Genomic DNA, 25,948 nt, shown 5'->3' on the forward strand with positions numbered 1-25,948 from the left:
CTTTTTGAGCCTCAGATTGGTGGCGTTATTGCAATACTTGTACCAGACTGACTTGAGAATGGAAGCGAAGGGCGTGACTCCAATCCCTGCTCCCACTAACATCACCACCTCGTAACTGAACACATCCTCACTGGCTGTGCCGAAGGGCCCATCAACAGCTATCCTGGAAGGAAGCATAGAAGGAGAGGTTACCGCGACATTTTATGACTGGGAGTGTGCAATGTGTCACTTCAAACTAGGACAAGGTATCAATGGGGCAGTGTCTTCTGTGAAATAGCTTTCAAGTAATCAACTCATGTGAACATTGGGATTAGAAGTAAGAAGATGAATTTTTACCTAACTGAACACATTTGGTAAATCTCAAGGCTATTGTTTTTACATGTCCCCACCTCTCCTCACCCACAACACACACACACACACACACACGCCTGTGTCTCTTACCAGGGCAGCCAACACTTGAAATTCTTGCTTACATTGTCCATTAAAGTGAGAATTTTCTATGTTGTAATAGCTGATAAACTTAATATTTGGCATCTACTTAGTGCCTGACACTATGTTAGGCATGTGGGAAGGAGGAGGCCAAGTGAGTAATAGGAGGCGTTTATCCTCAATTAACAGATACCAATTAAATTTGAAGTATACCTTTGATTGAAAGTTATATACCTTGGCCTTGACCCTAACAAATTTAAGGGAATTTGGGAATATCCATTATTAATATTGGATTCCAATATTTTATATTTCACAAAAGATTTATAAACACATATGCAAACATGCCACACATATAAAATGGGGAACACTGAGATAGATGGCTCGATTTGCAGACCTTGTGTTTTGTCAGTCTCAGGGGCCAGTACGGTGAGAGATGGGAGAAGCGAAGCTGTTTAGTGACATTTTTCCGCAACTCATGCCCCTTTGTGATAGGTGCTTTGTACTCACTTAGGTAGTTTCCAGGCATCTTGAAACTCCTGCTTATCACAGCCACAGGCCTGGAACAGTCCCTCCGTCCAGTCCCCAACGATGCGGATATGGATGCTAAAGAAATCTTCCTCAGGGGCCGAGGTCAGTGTGAAAGGGTGCCACTCCAGCTTGGACACCGCGGGGCACTTGACAAAGATGTACTGTCCCACCTCCATCTTGAATCCCTTCTTCTTCATCTGTAGCTCGATGGTTTTGAAAGGGTGAGTGACCACCTATGGAACAAAACATGTCTCTGGAAACTACACTTTCCCCCAGTACTTGCCTTTCAAGGGCTGAGCTAAGATGCCCCACCCAGTTCCTTTCTTCGGGGCCAACACAGCAGACCCTCCAGCCAAAGTGTCTCTCTCTCTCATTGGGAAGTGCCCTCAGCTGTAGCCCATGGCCAACAATGAACTGAGGCGGGAATACAAAGGCCTGGTCCCTGTCCTCACTTTGGGAAAACTCCCAGGGGCCACTCCAACTCCAGCATTTCCTGTACGGTCAGCTGAGGCTGCAGTTGCAACGACATGGATGGTCAGCAGTTTCCCTCCTCGAGTCCTGCCTTTCTTTTCTTTTATAGGTTCATCTCCTGAGAACACACCCCAGCAAAACTTCTGCATGCAGTTCTCTGTCTTAGTCTTTGCTAGGGAATCCAACCTAAGACACCAGCCTATGGTGATTTTTTTTTTTCTCTAAGAAGTCAAGGCAGTTGCTAGGAACAGGAAGGAGAGATGGTTTCCTGCTCAGCCTTCCTGTCTCCCCAGGGATGATCAAGAGCCTTAGCAGCTGCATAGAAGAAGAAGGACACCCCACTGGCTAGTTATATAGCAATAGCCCCCAAACCAAGCCTAATGTGCTGGTTCTGATTCACCTTGAACCTGCCTGACTCCCTACCTAGGGAATATACCATCCAGCTCTCCCAAAGCCAGGCCCCACCCACCCGTTGCCATCCTCATTCTCCATATACATGAATGTTCATGACAGCTTCATTTATAATAGCAAAAAAACTGCAAACAGTCCAAGTGTCCATCAACTGGTGAACTGATAAATAGTTTTTGAAAATAGAACACAACAAAAAGCTTTCATTGTAATACAGAAAGTAACATACTGTTTCTTTGATAATTTCTGAGATCCTAGAAGGACTTCATATGTACAACTAAAAATAAACCAAGTGACGTCAAAGGAAAGAAAAATCAATAGAAACAAAATAGCAGCTTCTTAACACTGATTGATACTGCTGAGTGAGCTTTTCTTTTTGAGAGTGAGGAGGAGTAGGAGAATGGAAATCCTTTAAATAAAAATTGCCAAACATTTCTAAAACTTGTGATTTAAATATAACTTATGTGATAAATACAGTGGAATACTACTCAGCCATAAAAAAGAATGAAATAATGCCATTTGCAGCAACATGGATGGATCTAGATCATCATACCTAAGTTAAGTAAGTCAGACAGAGAAAGACAAATACCATATGATATCACTTATATGTGGAATCTACACTATGCTACAAATGAACTTACAAAACAGAAACAGACTCACAGACATAAAAAACAAACTTATGGTTACCAAAGGGGAAAGGGGGGAGGAATAAATTAGGAGGTTGGGATTAGCAGATACAAACTACTATATATAAAATAGATAAATAGATCAACAATAAGGTCTTATTGTATAGCACAGGAAACTACAGTCAATCTTATAATAAACTGTAATGGAAAATACTATGAAAAGAATATATATGTATGTAACAATCACTTTCCTATTTATGAGAAACTAAAACAACATTGTAAATTTTTTCATTGCTTTTGTTTGTTGGTTGGTTTTTTCTTGGGGGGAGGTAATTAAGTTTCTTTATTATTTTTTTTTTAATTTAACTGGAGGTACTGGGGATCGAACCCATGACATCCTGCATGCTAAGCATGTGCTCTACCACTGAGCTATACCTACCCCCACAACACTGTAAATTAACTATACTTCAATAAAAAATATAACTTATATAACAAGGCTATAATCAACTTCCTTTCATCACTGAAAGAAGGAGTTGTAAAGCTTCATTTTGAAGACAGAAAATAAAAATTTATGAAAATTACTTTGAAAATTATGTTTACCATGTCACAATTTTGTGTGGTGAAAACAATTTTTACCGTATTATAATTTTGCTACTAGAGGCAAAATTGGGAGAAAAGGGAATGCAAAGTGCTAGTGGACAGCATCGTCACTGGAATACTTTTGTATAGCACCTTGTCTCTTATGAGTGTTCACATGAGAAGAAAATGAATATCTATTTTCTTCACAAGAAAACAACTTTCCTTTAGAAATATGCATAAGGGAAATACTTGTCTGGTTAGTTGGTTCTAGCCTAGTAAGGGAAATTTTGTGGTGGCTATTTTGCTGATCTGTGGGCTTTTTCACATAGTACTATATAAATATCATAAAAGGAGAACTGTTGTGGCTTCCTATATTTCAAGATTTCCAATGCCAGCTGGACTAACTTTACTATGACCTTCCATAGAGGCCAAGAAAGAAAAGCTAAGGTGGTGGACAGGAGGAACTTGTGTGTTTTGCAAAAACAATCCATGGTAAGCTTTTGCTAAATACTTTTTGAACTGAATTGAATTGAATTGAATTTTGTTTGATAAAAAGACTTAAGCCTGATGTTTCCTGAAACTGTAACAAGGAGATTCCATTTCTATGTATTTAGTGGTAAGAAGCAGCATAGACGCGTGGGGAAAAAAAAAACCTACTATATATTTGGAGTTAGCAGACTCAATTCTAAATGTAGTTTAATTATTAGCTTGCTTGAGACTTTGGTCATTTTAACTCTGATATTCTGTGATTACAAACAAAGCACAGAAAAGGAGGTATAGAGGACCTGGGAAACTAAGTCTCAATCAGACCTACCCTTGGTTCCCTGGTTCTTTTGGTATCTGAGTATTTTAAGGCTCAATGTATGCCCTTTGAACTCACCTCTTCTGTTTCTTCACTCTTAACTAATCACCATCATCACTCGACGCCCCACCCCTCTATACACACACACACACAGATAGACACACACATACAGAGATTTATTTACACAAAACACTTGGGTCCATTTTTCTACAGAGAATGTTAACTTCTAGTTTCCCCAATTAAAAGGCCCAATAATTTGACTATCAAGGTAGGTACACGCCACAACCTGTAGGTCATCACGCTGCCCTAAGTTTAATCAAAAGAAACCAAGTAAAAGAGAGGTCTGACCAATGATATAGAGAACTTAGGCAGACTTGGCCATGATATAGTTAGATACTATTAGTAATTCCTAAACCAGCCAATACCTTGGTGATGACCACCTTCTGCTGAGATCGCCAAAACCGTACCAGCCTCTCACAGAGATACAGGAACATGGGCCCCACTATCCATTTCCAAGTCTGTAATCAGAGGAAAGAATGAAAAAAGGATGTGTTAAGGGTGGTAGCTAATTAAAGATTCATGGGACAAAACATTTTAGAAGTCAAGTTAATCTTTGTTGGCTTGTTTATATAGTTGATATTAGATTAGTCAATTTCTTCTACAAAGGAATGCATGAAAATATATAAAATTGAAAGAGATTTTTGAGCCAGTAAAAATGAACATTCTCCTTGGCCACATTGGGGAACTGTATCTACAGTATGAAACTTTCCCAAGAGGAACTGCCCACAAGAATGGGATTTCCTCCTCTTGTCGCAATAGTAGTTGCAATAACCCTACAGCAGAGTAAGGCTGGTTTCGGAATTAATATTTCTCTAAAGGATAGCATTTCACCAACATCATATTTTTAATGCAACTTTGCAATTACTTTCTCTCAGTCACATAGTCAAAGCTTAATTTTTTTGCAAGATGAGAAACTTCATGCAAGAATTTAGCCACTTTCCCAATATCCTGGCAATTTCCAGGAGCTATACAATGCACTTGCTGAACAGGGACAGACCCAAAGATTTTCCAATTTCTTAGAGTCCCCTCCTGCCAGAATCTGCAGTATTTCAAAACACTGGAATTACCCTGTGGCATTTTTGGCTATATAAAAATATTTAGGCTAAACAGATCCATCCTAGGACTCAGTCAGCTAGGTTCCTAGTTGAGTATCTGAAGTAGCAAAGAATTTTAGAAGGCAATCTAAAATATGACATCCTAGAATGGATTCCAAGGAGGAAAAAAATCACAGAGTGCTTCCTATAGCCTCACATATGATCTTTCTATTAAATGTTTAAAGAAACTTATTGTTGGAAGTTGAAAACACCCATATGTCCCTATCTCCAGCCAAAGTTAAACAAAAATCTGCCCAGAAGTCATAAATGCTCTGCTACTGGCCTCTATTTTCATGGGGCAGGTCTTTAAAACAATCTGGCATCATCTATCCATTTCCTGGTTACCACGCGGGGCCCCCTTAAATGGAGCCAGGTCTCGGACATTGCCTCTAATATCCCCAGAAACTCATCTCCAGCTCATAAGAGCACCTGCAATACTTTTAATCCTTTCTATCGATGTCCGCATGCAGTTCACTGATGTGTCTGGTTGCTTTCATTAATGAGCAAGGATGCTTAAAGATGTTAAGTCCTCAGACAGCATGCTCTTTCTAGAGGAAGAGTACTCCTGTATTAGGAGAGTAGGAAAAAAGGAAGGAGAAAATGGGATGGGAAATTTGCTTGTACCTTATACTGTGCCTATGGGAAAAATAATCCTGTTCAGAAGCCCTGTACACATGTTGATTTTTGCTGAGTTTTATACCAATGGCTAGCATAATAACCAATCAAGCATATTGCTTGTCAAGGAGGAAAAGGTGTGAAGATCACAGGGCCCACTTCTCACTCTGGAGCAGAGACACTGAGCATATACAAAATGGAGCCCTTCAGCGTTCCCAGCAGGAGCTCTCAATGAAAGGTGAATATTTCAGCATCTTTTCCCTTGGTCATCCTTGCCACTCCCCTGCTCTACCATGCAGTGCCATTGGGTGTTGGCATGAACCTGGCGCTCCAGCCCCCTTCATGCCGCATAGACAGGACCTCCTGATATCTAATGGCAGCCCTATGTGCCACCTCACAAATTTCCTTCCCAGCTTTCAAAGCTGCATTCAAAGCCTTATTTCCTGGTATCTGAAGAGGCTCCTGGTTCCTTATAAGTCATTATCTGAGCTTTCCAGGATGGAATCCCTCAGAAAACCATGAACGAGTATTATTGTGGCCCTCACATCCAGAAGAGAAGAGATGGAACTTCTTGAACCCAAAGCACTTTAAAAACAACACTTTTCCAAGTTTTATATTAGGATGCTCATAACAGACCGATTTCAAGATTACTTTTCAAGAAATAATTTGGACAATAAGCATAGCAGACAAACACTGGGTACTTAACTTAGCAGTTCCATGATATTTGTAATTGATGACTCCATGACATTTGTGTGTATTTCTTAGACACAGTTTAAAGACTGTCAGTCATGAAACTATAACAGCCACAGCGAACAGTACCTACCATAGGAGGGCTTCCAGAGAACTCTGGGATTGGGCATTTGTCTATTTTTCCCCATTGTGAGATGTTTTGATAACATTGTTCTGGTCTGTGTTCCGACAAACTCGTTGACGTCTGCCGACGTACAATTCGCCTGGGGAGGAAATGTAAGTCCACATCATTTAGAAACAAGAAATTAAGCTCTTAGTTTTGTGAGATTCTGGGCATATTTTAGGTATTCTTATATGAGTTGTGTACTTTTCACTTAAAAGTAACATCCTATTGCCCCCTCCAAATAGATTAGAGGAAGGGAAAGAAAATATGTGGTCTTCAGCAACAGAAAACAAATATGTACAGTGGCACAAAGGATATTTATATGTGACAGTACAGACGGTAAATTTTGAATAATCAGTACATGTTTTCTTCAAGGGAACATTTATGCTTCTGTTTTGAGTATTATTTTCATCTGTAAACAAACAAAAACAAAAACTGCAAATCTAACAGTGACTGCTGGCCCATACCCTTTGTGCAAATTAGAACAAGATGCCCCCTCTGTGAGGACAGTCCTGTAGGCAAAGGGCTTGTCCAGCAGAGCATGGGCTAATTTCATCCCTTTAGCCAGGCACTCTTGTAGAGTCGACAACCCATACAATCATACAGAGCAGCCCTGAGGCTTGGTACAAAACCTTCATTTGTTGTTTCCAAATTGTTTAAATTAAACCAAAAGGTTGAAATCCACTTAAGATGATTTAAATTTGGAGAGATTATAACATTCTCACAGACATCAACACTGATGGCATGTCCCTTGAAGTGCTCAGAGCCCATTCACTTCAATTCAATAAATATTAATTGAGCAACTACTGAAATACAAGACAATGCAGGTTTAGTGGGAACCAAGGGAGGGAGGCACAATGTTGAGTAAGCCACGTCCCTGACCTCAAAGAACATAAATGGCAAGATCTTCAGAATATGTAAGAAGAAGACACCCAGCAAGCCCCTTGTGAAAGTTTGTGCCATTTGGTATATTCAGAGAATTTTTTTTTATTGAAGTATAGTCAGTTACAATGGGTCAATTTCTGGTGTATAGCACAATGTCTCAGCCACGCATATACATGCATACACAGAGAATGTTTTAATTCAAGGTTGTTAACCATTGCTTTCTATCCCTAGGTCTTGGGGAAGAGAATTACCATGTGTTGAGCATCTATTATGTGCCAGCCCTGGGGAAAGGCCCTGAACACAAATTATCTCCATTCATCCTTATAACAAGCCTGAAATGTAAGTATTAGGACCCTCATTTTACATATAAGGACACCGAGGCTTAAAGAGACTAGGTAACTAGAATCAGAATGATTTGGTGAAAACAATTCTGGACCCAAGCCAGACAGCCTTGGTTTCACATCCCAGGTCCACCCCTTACTAGTTTGGTGGCCTTGGGCAAGTTATTTAACTTCTTTGGAACCTCAGTTTCTTCAGCTAGAAAATAGGTATAAGTACCTCACTAAAAGTTTACTGTAGTAATCAACTGGAATGATGCATTAAAAAAAAAAAACAACCCAGACACAAAGTAAGAGTCCAACAAATAATAACTATTAAAGTTCTTAACGCCCAAGTTCCCAGGGGGAGCAAGTGATAGAAGAAGAGAAAAAAAAAAAGAAAAAAAAAAAAAAAACAACAGATTTTCTCCTTCTCTTCTCAACACCAGGACCAGAAGTCAGAAAATCTAGATTTGAACCCTAGTTCAGCTGCTCCAAGCCACGAGACTGCATAAGTGGCAGATATTCATCAAATGGAGAATGGGTAAGTCTCTCTCTTCTACCTGCTCCAGAGAACACATATCTAGGAAGCTATACAGATGTAAAGTGGCAGAATTACTAAACTAGAAAGTGGAAGAGATTCAGTTTGCTTTTTTCCGTGAAACAACTGGATTAGGACCAAGTCCCATTTAAAGATACTCAAATGCTTTAGAAGAGTTCCAGAGAGCCTTTGACTACACACATTTTTCAGGGCTTAGAAAGAGTTGACCAGGGGTCAGAGTCAGTGAGTCCATCAAGAGTGCACACGAGAGGTTGCCACACGCTGCTTCTCCCCACCCTTCCCGTTTTCACACTCAGGTCTCGGCCACTTGTAGGCTGACTTGACTCAGAGCGGAGTCACTGAACCTTGAACACTTACTTCCTCTACCCTTGGTTATCTGGTGCACCATACCCACCAGGGAACTTCCCAGGCCTGCTTTTGCGTGCAGGTGGGAGAATCAGCTAGTGTGAAACAGTAGAAAAAGGAAGCCTGGTATTAAAAAGGGAGTCGCAATGAGACAAATGCTCCCCCCAACACCTCCAGGCACCGTGTGTCTCTATGAGAGCCTTTATCATCCCCTCCCTTAGCCCATCTGGGCTCCAATCCCAGCTATGCCACTTATAAACTGGGTGGCTTGGCTACATATTTTAACTTTTTTAGTCTGTTTCCTTGTCTACGATTTCCCCAAGAAAATGGGGATAGCAACAGCATCTCTACCTTTTGGAGATTAAAAGAAATCTTTCACGTCTGTAACAAGTGCTCAACAGAAGCCAGCTCTTAACCTTTATTATATTAGGATGCTTGAAGGCATAACCATGTGTTTCTCCTTCTAGCATTCCCCACAGAGCCTGAGATCGGTCCTCATACCCAAGAGGCAATCGATGAACGACTGTCTTGAATCAAATCTCACTGAACTCCAGCAAACCCTTTCACTTGATTAATCATTCAGCTCTCTGCTTTGGGAGTTTGTCTAATTTACTAGTGATTAAGCCACAGGAAACATCATTTCAGACATCCAGGACCTTACCAGGTCTCTCAACATGTTTTATATAGGCTTGCAAAGATATTCAAAACTTTGGTATATTCTTCAAACTTGCTCTAAATAAGTGCAATATGAATAGCTATTAGTCGGGACCAGAAACTAAAGTGGCGTTGAGTGGTTTCTATCAAAGTGACTTCTGTTTTCCCCTCCCATTCCCTCAGCAGGCAGGCTGACCACACACAGAAAAGGAGGTCACTGTGACTTTAACAGGGCATCACACCTGGGAACTGAGGGACAATGTACTTGGCCTTGGAGTTTAAATACTCACTCAGCTCCATGGATGGCGAGACCAATGAAGAAGATCACAAAGAGATGGTGTGTGTACCAGAACACTTCAAAGTAAGACCTCCGGATGGTTTTGGTGGAGGAGGTGATAATTAATATGAGGCACAGCGTGATGACGATTCCGGTGATGCCTGCCAACCGAGTCACAGCCACGTACAGGCCTCCTTCAGGATTCTGTAAAATACACACACACACACACACACATTATTTGGAGGCTCTCAAATGCAAGACTATTTATAAAGTGCCCAGTGTATAGGGCAATAGGTATTTTCAGTCCCCTTTAGATAACCCTAACCACTCCCCCACAGAATGATATAGACTTGGAATAGATATTTCCAAATTTTAAAAAATCTTAAAGTGGTTGAGGTATCATAGGAAACATGAATTGATACACAGAATTAGTTCTAAGGGAGGATCAAATAAAGGAACTTTGTCAACTCTAAGTCCTAAAAGGGTCTGAAGCTCTTTCTCTCTTTGATTTGGAGAAGTGCCACAGTGCTTAGTTTGTAAATGTGTTCTGGGCATGCCTAACGTCTCAGGCTCATCCCTCACCCTGGGGTGAGGAGCCGTGGGCAGGTGACTTAGAAAGATTGTGCTCCAGAAGAAATTAGTAAGGGAACGGTGACTAGGACAGGAAGGAGCAATGAGCCAATTAAGAGAATGATCTCAGGCCAAATCTTCAGCCTGGTCCTGCAGGGGAACTGTGGAGGGTGAGCTACACTTCTGAGTTGGGCTTCCATGGCCTGCACCCATCAGTTATTGGTTAAGAGCTGCTCAGGGAGAGGTAGCTCTCCAGGCCCTTTCAGATCTCTGAGCCTGTGGGCAAAGGGACTCCAATAGCCCCAGGGCGGTTCTCTGAGGAGGAACCACGGATACAGGAAATTGAAAGTGAAAGCACACAGAGGGGTCGGGGAGCCCAGACACAGTCAAATGGATCCAACGAGATCTGAGCACGGCTCGGCAGTGTCAGCTCACCTGATGTGTTCACACTGGCTCCCTTACGTGTCATGGTACAAACGACAGACAACATAAAAGAAAACTTATCCAAGACATTATAGAAGAAGAATTTCTTATTTTGCTCGATGCTGTTTAATTCTGTCCCTAAATAGACTAGGCAAATGTTTTTCATATCAGCCTGAGGATAAATTATTCCTTCAAAATTAAGGGACTTTTCTGGTAATCTATTCTAACTGGACAAGGAAACACATTTGGAACTCGGTGTATAGTCGTGTGATACGGCCCTCGTCCCAAGCCACGGGGTACATGAAGATGATTTAGAGCTTCTCCCTCTGAGCGTAGAAAGCTTCGACTGCTGGAAAGGAGTTCTTGCCTGTGGATAACCCCAAATGGCTGCCCCCAGAGCAGTTAGCAGATACAGGCCACCTCTGAGATGTTGTAGTCGAGAAGGAGAAGCATCGCTGACCGCTGTCAGCTGGTGGCTGGCCTGCTAGTAACACCTAGGCTGGAGGGTTTCCTATTTCACGTAAACAACTTCATAGAACACTAACATCAGACAAGGTCATTCTGTGACTGTGATGGAGTGAGACAAAAACAAGACCACTCTGAAGTCATGTCTGAGCCAAGACAAAAACGGGTGACTGCTGTTTCTTGGCCTATTACAGATCTAACCCCATTCTTCTGCCTTAAAAAAAAAAATTACTAAGATACCCAATGCTGGAATTTTGACCCAGTTCCTGACCATACCTGACCCAGAGCAAATGCCTGCTTCCAGGAACTCCTCCCAAATTATCTAACACAAGCCCAAGTCCTACAACAAGCCTCTCTCAACGCCCTCCTGAGATGCCCCAGACTTCCTTACGGTGTGAGTTCTCTTAGCTGCAATAAATGATAAACCCAATTTTGTCTGACTGGACTATGTTCTTGGCTTTCTTTGACTGTTGGGCATTGTCACAGGTAAGCCTGAGTTACTCCAGGCTCCATGTAGACACGTTCTTACAGGTGAGCTTAAGAAACTGGAAAACATCTGGTGACCCTCCACATATGGGATCAGGAGTGTGGGAGATGTTTTCTCTGTGCCCCTATTCTTAGAACCTACAGACTTGTCCCTCAGATAGTTTGTCAACTTTTGTCATTGTTGGTGTTCTGACCAAGTTGAGTTCTTCACTCACTGAAATCGAATCCTCAGTTGTAATGGCCTAGGGAACATCGGAAACGGGAAATAAGAGGCTTACCTTGATTCTGTCTCGTGCAAAATTGAGGTAAGATTCACCAGGCTTATCTCCAATCTCAGAGAGTGCTATTGAATAAGGATCCGAATTGTTGACTCGGGCATTCACACACCACTCCACATTAAATAGATGTGCAATGGTGTGAATCGCTAAAGACGGCAAAGAAGAGAAAGAAAGAGGGTGAAGGGTATGCAGGATTTTCTTTTAAGTTGGGTTTCTGGCTACAGCCCCTGACCCTACGATAAGTTACACAGAGACCTAGAAATGGCCCAGGATACTTATAAACAAGAACTGGGTCTTCAGGATCAGACAGGCAAGGCAATTCTCCTGGGTGAGCAACTCTCTAGTTATGAGATTGTCGCCAAGTTACTTAACCTCTCTGGTTTCAATTTCCTCATTTGTAAAATGAAGATGGTGAACTACATGAGTCTAAAGACTCAGCCAAGTTCTAAGATTCTCAGAATAACCTTGGTCCTTGAGAATATTTAGATATGCTCTTGTTCTTTCTCTCCCACTGATGTATTTGTACCCAAACAAGAAGACAGTTGTGTAATGTATTCCTCTGGCTGGCCCATTCACCTGACTCTGACGTTACTCCAGAGAGAGGTGACAAAATTTTATTGAATACAAACCAATGGCCATAAGAATGAATCTCTTTTTAAAGATTGCATTCTTTGTTTAACAAGCAGTAACATTGGACTTAATAGGCGCCAAGCACTGTCCTAAATGCTTTATAAGTACTTTATACTTACGTTGATCCAATGATGTAGGGACTATCATCATCTCATCTTACATTTGAAAAAACTGGAGCATAACTTGCTTTATTTTTTGAGGGGGATAATTAGGTTTGTTCTTTAATTATTATTTTTAATGGAGGTACTGGGGATTGAACCCAGGACCTTGTGCATGCTGAGCACACGCTCTACCACTGAGCTATACCCTGCACCCTCTATATTGCTTTAAAACCTTGCTCAAGGTCACCAAGCCAGGAAGTAGCGGAGTTAAGAGTCAAATCCAAGCAGTTTGGCACACAAATCCAGTACACAGTGCTGCTTTCTAATAAGATTTTATCATACATTTCACTCTTGAAACATTTCATTTGCCACAGCACAGAAAGCCCGCATGACCTACTAGTAGGAGGTGAGAAACCCAGTTGAATGCCTGTAACCTAAGCTTATTTTACCCAGGCTAGGGGAAAACTCCTTAACAGTATAGTAAAAGCCTTTTTTGTTCACCACTGTGCATCCATGCATGCCTACTGTCTGGTACATCAATTATTTATGAAGTGAATTAGTGAAGATTTGATAAGGGTCCCAGATACAGCTTCTTACACCAACACCAACACCTTAATAATTATAATAATAGCACAAAATATACAATGCATATAAACACACGAATACCATTATGTGTGTGTATATAAACATATATATATAAACAATGATAATAAAGAAAATTGTTAGCTGATAAGGGCTATCTTAAGAGATTCTCAAAGGCTGTGGCCCTCGTAGGGTTACTGCAAGAAAACCATGAATCTACATGTTCTACCAAGTATTTTTTTAAGTGAATGAATGATATGAAATTCATATTTCAGTGTCTCTAAATAAAGTTTGATTGGTACATGCTGAAAAAAAAGAATGAATAAAAGCTTTCATATGTGGATTAACAAACAATTTTGATATGAAAACGTGTGGAAAAGGGTGAAGACACTGGGATTTTATCAGAAAAGCCTAAGATAAAAAAGTTTTAAGACCTGAAAGAATAAATCCTAATGTTGAGACGGCAGAAAGAGTGGTGAATATTTTTTAACAGAACTCATATAAAAAATACAACATATCCAATAATGACCTAATCTCCCCATAAAGGCAATCTCTTATTTTCAATCTAAAAAAAAAAAAATAGACGGGACTCTCCGGTTCCATGTTTTCTTTGCAATCTCAGATATCTCAGTGAACTTACCAGTGTGAAGTGCAATCATCCAGGCCACCATTTTATGAAAGGTGAGGTTCCTGTCCAATTGTCTTCGAATTCTTGTTGAGCAGCACTTTGGATTAAAGGCAAAAGAATGAAATAGTAATTGTTATTCTTGAAAACAAGAAGGTTTTCTCTGTGTCAGGCATTAGGCATATATCATCTCATTTAATTCTTACAACCACCCATTTGATAGATGAGAAAACCAAGGCTCAGACAGACATCATCATCTTCCCAAGGTCAAACAGCCAATAAATGGCACGGCTGGCTTAACCAATATGTTTTAGCTTCTCATATTAGTGGCATAAAAAGCTTCCCATGGAATCCATTGCTTAATTGTATAAAATATGAATTTAGACAGAAACATATCTGATGACATAGTTTCTAGTTCAGATTAATTTATTCAATAAATAGGAGATACAGAAATTTTAAAAGGACAAGGCTGCCCTCAAAGACCTAAAGGTCCAGTGAGGACACAGACAAGTGAACAGTTCTAGAACAAGTGAATAGTTTTAGAACAGCACCCTTCCAGGACATACACACTGTGAGAAGAGAAGAAAGTGTCCACCTGCACATGGTGATAGGCTCAACATAACAAGGGTGATCATTAACCAAATAATCATAACAAAAATAGTAATAGCCAATAGTATTTACAAAGAGCTCAGGCAAGAAGCTGCTTTAAGTGTTTTACATAAACCGACTCATTTCATTCTTACATCGAGCTTATATGGGAGGTACCATATTATCACTGCATAACAGATGAGGAAACGAAGGCATAGAGAGGTTACCTTCCTCTAGGCTGCATAGCCAGTAAGTGGCAGAGCTGGGATCTAAATCCAGCCTCTCTGATGCCAGAGATATCTACATTCTGATATTTCATACCTTTTATGATTACCTTGACATTAAAAATGGTATTTTGGTCGATAGGTTAGTGTAATATGTTAGAAGATGTGGGTTTGAATCTGGATTCAGGTCAATGCCCAAAGGAGAGAAAAAAAAAAAAAACCTGATTTATGGTTGAATCAGAGCTTTGTTCTCCTGAAAAGTGGCCAAGTGCTCACTCTGGCTGCTTTGTTCCTGAGGCTAGATGTACTGTCACAGAGATTCAGGAGAGTGGAGTGAAGTGCCCCCCAAAACCCCCAAAACAAAATAAAACAAAAAACGTAGGTATTATCAGTATCTGGTTCTAAACACATTCAATTTAGTTATTAGGGTGTTTAATATTTGGCTTACTTATTTTTAATAAAATAATCTGGTTTTAGAGACAAAATAGAATTGCATGGAAAACTGTGCTTAATCCACTGTCTCTGAGTTAGCTACATCTAGGGAGGGCAGGCTGTTTGGGCCATGAAAACAGATTCCCGGAACTGCAGAAATACTAGTAAGGAAGACATTGAGGATTCCAGAAAAAAGAAAAAGTCATTAGGCTTTATTGAGTGCCTTCTGTGAGCCAGGCAGTTTATCCATCATCATTACCTCATTTAATGCAATAAGATAAGTATTATTGTCTTCATTTTACAGATAACAAAACTAAAGCTAACTCTCACAATGGCTGGGATCCAAGTCTATTTGTCTTTTAGGTTCATTCCCTTCTTCATCAAATCAAATGTAAAGAGACAGTCACTATTATTCTACTTGTCTAAAAACCAAGACAAGAATTTAAGTGTCAGTACTCTATCTGGAAAGTGAGGTTAGGAGAAGTCAGATTGGGAAGGGAGGGAAATCCATAAACGATGTATTACGGTATCAGCTACCACCATCATATCTTATCAGTGACTCTGGGAGACTGGTAAGCCACACCCTGAGGGGTTAGGAATCTCAGGTAGTCATCCACCAGCTCCTATCCATCACTGGCTGAGGGCTCTTCCAAGGGCATCAACTCCCTGGCATTTCAGGCTTGCCCCAGGAGAGGGCTGAACGGAAGTCCTCAGGCAGAGAATGACTTGGGGTTGCAGAAGGCAGCTGCCCCGTGTATTGAAACAGTCAGTGTAGAGGAAGTGTCAGTGGAACGGCAGCGGCTCACACTAAGAGTTTACGCTGTGACTCAGGCTCTCAAAATAAGGGTTTCCTGTTTGAAATCACTTAATTTACATTTCTGTGGATGAAAAATGGATTGTCCTTGTTGTCTTTTTTTTTCCTCTATTAAACTGTTTATTTTGTAATAATTGTAGATTCTTACAACAGGCAGCCGTAAGAAATAATGCAGAGAGATCCCATGTGTCTTTACCCAGTTGCCTCAATTGCAATATCTTGCAGAACTATCATACAATATCACAACCAGGACATTGACATCGCTATAGTCAACATACTGCACATTTCCATCCTCACAAAAGATCCCTCATGCTGTACACCCACTACCCTTTCACCTCGCTCCCCCCACACACACTCCTTAACCCCTGGCAATCACTATTCTCCAATTCCGTAATTGTCCTTGTTTTCTTATATAGAAAGAACTGTCTTTTTTTGTTTATTTCAAGCGCTGTACATTGTTTTACTATTTTGCATTTTTTACAATTTTAAGGAAATATCTTTTTCCTGTTTCCCAATTGCTAGGTTCCTCCACAGTTTCATAGAGTCCTTGTGGTATGTAGAATTCTAAGATGATCCCCAATGACCTTATATAATCTCATCCCCTTGAGTGGGGGTGGGACCTGACCTCCAAATACGATGGGATGACAGTCCTGTGATTTTGTTACGTTATATGGCAAAAGAGATTTTGCAGAGGTAATTAAAGTCCCAAATTGACTTTAGAGAGAGATTATCTGGACGGGTCTGACCCAATCACACGAGCCCTTTAATTCCGGGTCTAGAAATCAAGACCCGCGACACAAGAAGTATTTGATACACTGTTGCTGGCTTGAAGATGGAAGGGGTCACATGGCAAGGAATATAGGGACAGCTCGGATCTGAGAGCAGCCCCTGAATAACTGTCAGTAAGGACACAGGGATCTCAGTCCTGCAACTGTAAGGGACTGAATTTTGCCAACAAGAATGAGCTTGGAAGAAGAGTTTACCCAGAGTTTCCACAGGAGAATTCAGCCCAGTTGACATCTTGATGGCAGCTCTGTGACACCCTGAGCAGAGACCCCAACAACAGGATGCTGGACTTCTGACCTGCAGAGCTGTGAGCTCATCAGTGGGGTTGTTTTAAGCCTCTAGCTTTGTTACACAAAAATAGATCATTAATACAGTCCTCACTGGACTGATGGATACAGTTGGAGTCCCAAGAATGAGAGAATGGGAATTAGTAGGGTCAGAAAGCAATATTGAATTACATTTCTGAGAGCAAGGTTTGCCATCAGATATAGCTGTGTTGGATCCCAGCCCTACCGCCTAGCTGTGTGACATTGAACAGCACGCTGTTTCCAGCTTTCTCACCTGTATATTTATCATAGTTCTTCTCTCATAGGTTTGTTTCATAGATTCATGGAGAGGTGTTTAATAAATATTTGATTCTTTTGGTATCATTATTTAACTTTTCAGCTAGTATGGCATGGCTCCTCGGCTAGAGGGTAAGCTTCCTGTATGTAGAACCATATATCATGTACTTTTAACCATCCTTTAATAATTATTTGGTTAAATGACATTTTTACTCTCCTAGAACCTAAGATGATTATTCTAAACCTATAGAGATGTATTTATCCACATATCTATACTTGCCACACTATTTTCTTTCCTGGAAAAATTGCTTTGAAACTTTTGGGGGAAAATACACTGGCTCCTGCATGCTGAATTTGAAAAAAAGGAACGTGCTTTTGTCATCGTCTCTACACTGTCTCCATAGTTCTATCCTTATCATTATCAACATGGATCATCAAAAATATGAAGCAATAGATTTCAACACCCCTTATCAGTTAGAGCAACAAACTGTTAGAGAAAAATGAACTGAGTGACAGGAAAATGGAGAGATGTGCTTGGGAAATACAAGGTCCATTCAGCAATACTCTGATCTTAACAGGTAGCTTTTAAAAAGTGCTATTTAGTATGGAACACATACATTTTATTTAAGGGAAAACAGAGGCTAAATTAGTCACTGATGAGTTAGTAGAGTGGGTCCTACCAGGGCACCAATCCCTAACTTTTCCTCGCTACCCTCAATAGTGTGGTCAGGAATGGCAAACACATCCAAAGAGAAGCCAAAGCCATGCTTATATGGGCCTTTCAGATACAATTTCCTCATCGTTTCCTGACAAGGGGGCAAGATGGCTGGTTGGTGGGGTGGGAAGGAAAGGCTTTGCTGTTTGACTGCCCAGGCTTTTTTCTTCCTTCTTCCTCCTTACCATGCAGATACCATTTTTATGCTTTTGAGTCACTTCTGAATTAGCGCCAGCCACCTGCTAATTAGCCAAGCTGCCATCAGGCACCATGGCTTCCTCACTGAACTACCTCTCTGCTTTTTGCTATTGACTTCTAAAGGGACGTTCCACTGTTAACTACCACAGAGCCTTGCCCAATCTCAACAAACTAACATTCAAGTGCAAGGAAGATTACTGAGTCATCTCAACAGATTTCTATGCTCTATTCAAACCACAAGAGCCAAAAAAAAATTCAAAAAATTGAGAAATGGAACTAAAAAGAAGTGCATATTTACTGGGGCATAACATTAGCTTCTGTAACACGAGCTTTATGGAAACTGTAAAGTCCTATTTTATGTACACCTGGTCTCACCACAAGTGCTATGAATAAATCTGAATTAGATATTTACATGCAATTTAGGAGAAATCACAAAAGCCAGCCTTGAATGTACAGAACTCAGGCAAAGAAGCTGACAGTCATGTTCAAACCTGGTGACAGTAGATTATGCAATAAATATGAAGACCACCACTTGATTAGTACAGCATTGTTTATAATTTTGAAATTACACGTTTCTCCTCTACTTCCTCCACAAAACTCTAAGCTCCCTGAGCTTGTGGCTCATTCATGTCTCCTCTCTGCTCATCATGTGTCCCCAGTGCTTAGCATATAGCTGGCACTCAACAAATATTTATTAACTGACAACTCACTAGGGGACAGGCTTAGTCAATTAACACACTTTTGGAATGTCACTCATATATATTGTTACATTTGCATTATCTTAAGCTTTTTAGCTAAAAACTATAACGACAACAAAAACAAGTATGAGACAGGAAGTCCAAGAGCCTTGCCCTAGACCACATGGTTAGACATGGGGCTACGCTGAGGGCGTCTGACTCTCAGACTATATAAGGTTATGGGAAAGAGCTCACTCTCTCACCTTACTGTTTCTTTCTGATCTTCAGACTAGAACTTCCATCCAGTTAGAACTTAGTATCTGCATGGCAAGTTGGGTCATTAAGGCTTCTTTGGGGACTTCTGTCTGCCAAGCCCCACCATTCCCCATTTCCTTCAACAGAGCAGGCTCGGAGTCCTACCCCTGTCTTTCCCGGGGTGGGCCAATCCTGGGGTTTTCTTTCTCCAGATAAGCAGAAGAATTATAAAGCCAAGTCTGAATGATTAAGATCACTAGAAACTGAACGGAAGTTCTGTGACTGTTTAGTTTGCATAAAGGCCTACTAATAAATCCTTGACATTACAACACCCTTGCTACTTCTAGCCTAGGTTACTCAGCATGCCCAAACATTCATATAGATGGTGGACTTTCTAAGACCACAGTACCACAAAAGGAGAGTTTTGAGTTTTGGTGACACGTAGGAAAGCAAACAGGCTCTGGGGGCACAATGACTTGGGTTGGAATCTCAACACTCTCGTGTAATTTCATCCCCACCTCACTGACTCAACATGCAGATTTCACGATGCGAGGTCTACGAAGACTCAATAAGGGGCAGCTCTTATAATTTCCAACATTAGTCACAGCATGGACACTCATTTTAATCCCAATCAGAAAAGAAGTTTAATGGGCCAAGGTCACATCTCTGGTTGGGAAATCTGGAAGGAGGGGACACACTCAATCTGGAAAAGAATGCTACTTGCTGCCCATTTTAAAATATATTCTTTTACACAGATGTCTCTCTGGTTATAGAGCCGAGCTTCTCTGCCATTTGAAGAGCAGCCTCATTTCACCCCCTGTCTTTAGAGACTGTCATGAGGCTCTTCCCTCCTGGGCCACGGGAAACCTACAAGTGGCCATTACAACACGTACTGCTCACGGGGCCTTGGCAGCACAACAGCAGTGCAACTTGGGCCTGTGGGGTAACAAGGATTTCTTAACAGGACGTCCTGGTGAAAACACTGCCTGTTTCTCAGCCTTTACTTCCTCTAAATAGAAAGTATTTGAACAGTGGGTAGGAGGGACAATAAAAAAGCTACAGGACATTAACTTTGTTTAGCAAAAGCTCCTTGGGCACCTACGATATACCAGACGTTGTACAGTACAGGGGGCTCGTCAATAAAACTTTTCCATCAAATGAAACTTACCTCTGTGGTTTCCTCGGTTGAGAAGATTATTTGGAAATCCTTGTAATCAGTGTCTACTGTTATGTGTAGCTTGCTAACCCTATATTAGTAAATTGAGTGTTGTGTTGTTCTTAAAGAAAAATCTCCCTAGGACTCATGGGAATTTAGTAGGACTAGGGAAAATGAGGCAGAGTGTAAGGCAAGTTCTGGTTGTTATTGACAGTTTAGATCTCTTTCCTCTCTTTTGATTGCCAGTTAAGTATCAACTCCTCGGCTATACATTTAAGGTCCTACTTCACCAGCAAACCTCCAGCTCTCCTCTCCAGCCTGACCTCAGACACTTGCCTTTTACAATCTGTACATGCCCATCAAAGCAGATTGCTTACTGCTCTCCACTACAAATGACCTTGACTTAATAGGTAATTTTTGAAAGAGCTAGGTAACATAAAACAAACATTTTATTAAAAGGGAAAAACAGAGGCTACCAGTCACGAATGAGCAGTGAAATGGGTCCCACCAGGGCATCAATCCCTAACTTTGGAAGAACTACCCTCTCTGGTGTGGTCAGGAATGGCAAACAAATCCAAAGAGATAAGTCATGCTTATACGGGACTTTCAAGAATACAATTTCCTCACCATTTCCTGTGCTTTTACCCATACTTTCTCCATGGAGAATGTCTTCTCATTTATATCTCGTAGAAGTTATTTGATCGTTATATGCCCATATCTGATGCCGCCTTCTCTAAGAAGTCTTTCTTCTTCCTCTGCCCCAGATGATATAATCCCCCCTCCTTTGAGTCCCTATTGCTCCTTATTTGTAATGTTTGGGGGACCCATCATATGTTGTTTTGTATCATATTAATTTGAGTCTGTGTGTAGATTCTAAGTTCATCATTTCTCATCTTTATATAAAAACATCTATAACAAATTCATATACCATTTTATAGATACAAAAGTTCTTCCTACATAATCATTTTTTCCTTCCAGCAGAGTACATTAGGGGGCTCACTAAATTGTGGAAGCGGGGATGAAAGAAGTCCTGGGCACTTAGAAAGCTCTGAACTCCTCAATTCCATGAACCTAACACCTGTCACATTCATGACAGAGTGACTCATAGCTCATTCATTCCATCTTCTTTGGATGTTATCCAGAAAAGAGATTTTCTCTGACTTAAACATTTTGAAAAACATGGCACTGTAAGATTCATTCCTAAATTTCATGCGCGCCTCATAAATCCCTGTTTACAGACGTATACACGGGCATCACATCATGTATTTCTGTCTCTGTGTGTGTGTGTGCACGTACTTGATTGCTGTTGTTCAGGTAGAGGTTGATTGGTTGTTGTTTTTCTGGTTTTTTGCCTTTAATATCTGTTACAAGTTAAATGGTCATCCCAGGGAGCTCTATCAACAAATAATATAAAAATAAACTAGAGAATCAAGCATGGCTTGGCTTGTGAATATTGTACAGAGGTGGGAATCCTCACAAACCATTGGTTTGCTTTTCCCAAGAAAGGGTATTTAGCTTGATGGCCTTCGAAATTTTGAGGAACTCAAACTTTGTGAATGTTTGCTCTTACCGCACTGGAACCCCTGAGGAAGGAGAGCAGATTTCGACAGACTGGCAGCAGAATCAGCATGCAGTTGAAATTCAGGCAGGCTGCAGGGGCCCTGGCCAGTGCCAGCGCTGACTGGAAGAGGCAGGATAAGAAGCAAGGTGAGTCCTCGGAGCACAGAGTACCACCCCCCAGTCCCCAGGGCTCCCACCGTGAGGCCCACACTCTAGAGACATCAAGTTATCTGGAAAGGAAGGTCCTTCAGAGCCAAGGGTTTATTTTTAGGGCCCACTGGGATACTTTGTTTGAATCTGGCCCTCGCCCCGACACCAACATTTTCTGATGAACATTTTCAGACATAAAGAGAATCTGAAATAAGTTCACAATAAATATCTGTTTATTCACCTCCTGGATTCTGCCTTTTACATTTTACTGTGCTTGCTTTATCACATGTCTATTCATCTGTCCATCCATCTACCTATCCCTCTATCCATCCATCAACACACCTTATTTTTGATGCATTTCAAAGTAAGGTGCAGCCATCAGTTCACTTCCTCCTAAATATTTAAGCATGCATATCATTAACTAGAGTTCAGTATAGACACTGGGGCTTTGTGAAGATTTCCTTAGCACTTAGAATAACCTCAGCAATAACTTAAGTTGGTATGGTGTGATGCTTTGGCATGATAATTGTTCTCTGTAATGCCTAAAGAAGTTGTAGATTTTGAAAAAAAAAAAGAAGAAGTTGCAGATTTTGGAGGGGGAATGCAAAAGGAAATCATCCTTTTCAGCATCAACCTGAATACATTAACAACAATTGTAATAATATAGTATAATTATATATTATAATTATTTATGCATATGATTTATAATTAGTGTTATTAAGCAATGAATTCATGGTTTCAGCATGATGTAACAAATGATAGCATCTGGGGGCAGCTATAATTGTAATTATTTTCATTTATGACGAAAAAGAACCAGCAGCTCAAGGAAACTGAGAGCGCTCATGGACCCAAGAAAAGTCAGGGCCTTGACTCTGCTGGCCTAGTCCATGAACGTGACCTTTGGGGAAGTTCTTCAAAGGCTCCATATGTAGGGAGAGGCTTATTTCCTGAAGATTATCTCATAACATGTCACTAGGAGCAGGGCTTTTCATGCACAAAAGTAGTAGGAATCAGATGATTCAGAGAATACAGAAAGTCCCATTCGACAGAGTCAGTATTAGATTTCTCCCTTAAGCTAAACAGTGGCACAGTAGCCTAGGGAGGGGAGGGATGCTGCTGGAAGCCTCTGCCACAGTTTGGTTGATCTCACTCCGAAAAGCCTAAAGACCCTTGTTCCTGGGATTGCGATGGAGGGAGTGAGGCTGATGGTGCTGTTTGGGTTGGTCACAATATTTATTCAAAATGTTAAAAGGACTAGGAACAAGACTCTCTGATTAGAAATGTGAGCCGGTCAATACTGCATGAGATGGAACTTATACTTACCCCAAGAAGTTTTCGAGTGTAAAAGAACTCCTCTCGAAGAGCATAATACCGGTAGAAATGGACAAAGAGGAAGACATTCATCCCCAGCCATACCAGCTGCACAAACAGAAATGATTGCGTGAAATTTTCATGTTTCAACAGGTAGATTTCACACAAGTTTTGAGTCAGACCAAGGTCAGAACTTCCCCAAATACAGCCTTTGACAAAAGTGGTTACAAAGCTGGGTGTGACCAGCTCTTTTCCACAACGGTGTCGTTGCACTTCTCTGTAATTAACCTTTCCACCCAGTGTCGTCCCCTATGATTGTTTTAATACTTGGCCAGGATGCCAAGTTATTATCAGTTTATCTCTTCTCCTTTCTTTCTCCTCCTCTTTTCTTAACCTTTCATAGATAACTGAGAGCAGGTGACTCACCTTAAAAAGAGAAGGGAAAGGAATATGTTACTCTGCTGCCCCCTACACCAGTAGGACTTTGTGTTCTGTTCTCACCCGTGTAATCGCCTCTGTCCATCACACAGCATCCTACCCCAGCTAGGGGGAGTCTGTCTCGTCAGCTAAAATGTCAAGCCTTTAATTCTATTTGAGAAATTTTGCTTAACTTTCGAGAGAGGGAATATCGAGCATGAATGATGGGTGAGGGGTGTGGATTTTTTTTTTTTAGAGACCCTTCTAGATTGTGACTGCTCATTTCATCCCAAGCACTGACTGTATCAAATGGTGACACTGCCCAGTCATCTACCTTCAGCTCCACAGTAGCCATCCTTTCTTAACTGTGCTTTAAAGCTATTTAATGTCCTTCGACACTTAAAAACAATCTCTTTATAAAGAAGGTACTAAAACAACTTCTCCATTTCCTAATATTGTCATTTTTCCTATTGCTTTCCAAGCTGTGTCTTCCCTTTCAAGTATATGAGTGTATAATTTAGATGGACGTCCTTTCCTGGGGAAAATTGTGGTAGGAGCTAAAAGTATAATTTGAACTTGTTTTCCAAGGGGTAATCCATTTTTAAAGTGGGGATAAGAAATCAAGTTAACAGCTGAGTCCTTAGAACAATTCTCTATTGCATTAGAATATTGCTTTGGCTTATTTTTATAATGACAAAATATTTGTTCTTTTTATTTTATTTGGGCTACTAATTTCTATCTCTACAACTCAAAGATTCATATTTACTTCATGATACACTCAAAATTTTCATTCGTAAGTGTTCTTTTAAACATCGGTGTAATACTTTCATTAGCTATTTAGTAAAGCTATTTAAAAATCACATTTCTATCTTTGCAGTTGTCCAATATTGCTTTGCTGAGACCACTATCTTAAAATAATAGATCTTTGGTATGTTAAAAACTAAAGAAATCAACATGTGTATTTGAAAATTAGCCATATCTTTACTTACAAAAATTGTTTCTCAAGATAGATTATATTGATCTGTATGTAATCATATACAATATATATAATATATACTATATATATGTGTCTAGATAGCTTTCTTCAATTCCCTTCCCTTGAATTTTTAAAAATCTCACAAATAACTAAAGTTTACCTCAGAGGAAAGAAGATACTTTTTTTAAAAAAAGAAAATTGAAAACTTCAATTATTTTTGGTATAAGTTCTGAAATAAAGGCTAATTTCCCGTACATGCCAGTCTTGTGTTGTTATTTGGAAAACAGTATAAAATTTCAATTACCCACTTTTTAGGTGGTATAAATACATAAGAGATAGAGAATTTGCCTCTGAGTAAACATTAATAATAAGCAACTCAGACTCAGGGATCATTAGCATGAAATGTCTTCCACTCCTTCTGAAATGCTGGCTAGTTTAGTACTCCTAAAAACTCAAGAAATAAACTCGAAGAAGTGAGCCCCGAGATGTATTCTTTCCATTAATAAGTTTGGAAGAATGGACTCAGTCTGCTTATAGATAGATGCCTGTTCACACAGTAAATCAGTTTCAGCACAATTTCTCAAAGACAATAAACGATCAAAAAAGTCTTGCTCTATTTTAGTTTCCAAGAGAACCCAGACAGGTCAGAGGATTTGTAATTTCTTTCTTACTGGTACTTACAATGACAAAGATGGAGAGGCCCTCATTCACAGCCCAGTTCCCCATGGTGGCAGAGGTTCAATGCCTTGAGTCTGCCTTTCTTCTCTGCTATGTTTCTTCTTCGCATGAGGAAATGAAAACAGCAGCCTTGGGGCAATCGGTTTCCTTTTCTATTATCAGAAATTAGCTAATCATTGGTCAACTGAAAAGCTCATTTTCATAACAAATTTAAATCTTTAAACCACAAAAAAAAAAGACAGAAAAAAAGCCTAGGAAATGAAACTAATTCTACAACTGAGACACAAATAACAGTGCAAATCATGGGATGTGTTTTACACAGTGAATTAACTTTTTGACTGATCGGTTATCAAGTGGCAAGTTTTAAAAAGTCATCCAACTAGCCATGATTTCATGCTAGGTACAAAACATTAAATAGATGTGATATCTTTTGACAGTCTGGAACAGCATTTACAGTCTTATTGAGAAAAAAATAACAATAGTGATGGTTGACATTCATAGAATGCTTACATTATGCCAATTTTCTAAGCTATGTGTGTGTGTACATGTGTATGTACATATATACACATATATATGTATATTTGAGTTGATACATATATACGTGTGTATACAAAGACACATATACATACATATAAATTCAGTATATAAATAAATTCATTTTATTCTAACAATTGAATCTTTAAATTAGTTTATATTATTATGATTACATTTACAGATGAGGAAACAGACCCAGAGCAGTTAAGTTACTTGGCCAAGGTCATGCAATTAGGAAGCCAGTTGTGA

At 40.1% G+C, this 25,948-nt stretch overlaps 1 protein-coding gene and 1 long non-coding RNA gene across 2 annotated transcripts in view; one reads left to right on the forward strand and one right to left on the reverse strand.

The window, feature by feature from the left end:
• LOC105101594 (cytochrome b-245 heavy chain) overlaps window positions 1-25,306 on the reverse strand; it is a 32,691-nt gene extending 7,385 nt beyond the window's left edge. Inside the window, exons 1-10 of the mRNA XM_010994799.3 lie at window positions 25,169-25,306; window positions 23,107-23,202; window positions 21,644-21,754; window positions 13,681-13,765; window positions 11,728-11,873; window positions 9,519-9,709; window positions 6,436-6,565; window positions 4,269-4,361; window positions 937-1,190; window positions 1-163 (exon numbers count right to left, since the gene is read on the reverse strand). Coding sequence (XP_010993101.1) covers window positions 1-163; window positions 937-1,190; window positions 4,269-4,361; window positions 6,436-6,565; window positions 9,519-9,709; window positions 11,728-11,873; window positions 13,681-13,765; window positions 21,644-21,754; window positions 23,107-23,202; window positions 25,169-25,213 — 1,314 coding nt within the window. The 5' untranslated portion in view covers window positions 25,214-25,306. The remainder of the gene's footprint in view (window positions 164-936; window positions 1,191-4,268; window positions 4,362-6,435; window positions 6,566-9,518; window positions 9,710-11,727; window positions 11,874-13,680; window positions 13,766-21,643; window positions 21,755-23,106; window positions 23,203-25,168) is intronic.
• On the forward strand, window positions 3,423-9,525 carry LOC135320280 (uncharacterized). The gene is made up of 4 exons (XR_010379533.1): window positions 3,423-3,533; window positions 7,582-7,689; window positions 8,117-8,211; window positions 9,412-9,525. It is a non-coding gene; the product is annotated as an uncharacterized LOC135320280 (long non-coding RNA).
• Window positions 25,307-25,948: the final 642 nt, after the last annotated feature.

This window comes from Camelus dromedarius, chromosome X, assembly GCF_036321535.1.
Source record: "Camelus dromedarius isolate mCamDro1 chromosome X, mCamDro1.pat, whole genome shotgun sequence".
Taxonomy (NCBI): domain Eukaryota; kingdom Metazoa; phylum Chordata; class Mammalia; order Artiodactyla; family Camelidae; genus Camelus; species Camelus dromedarius.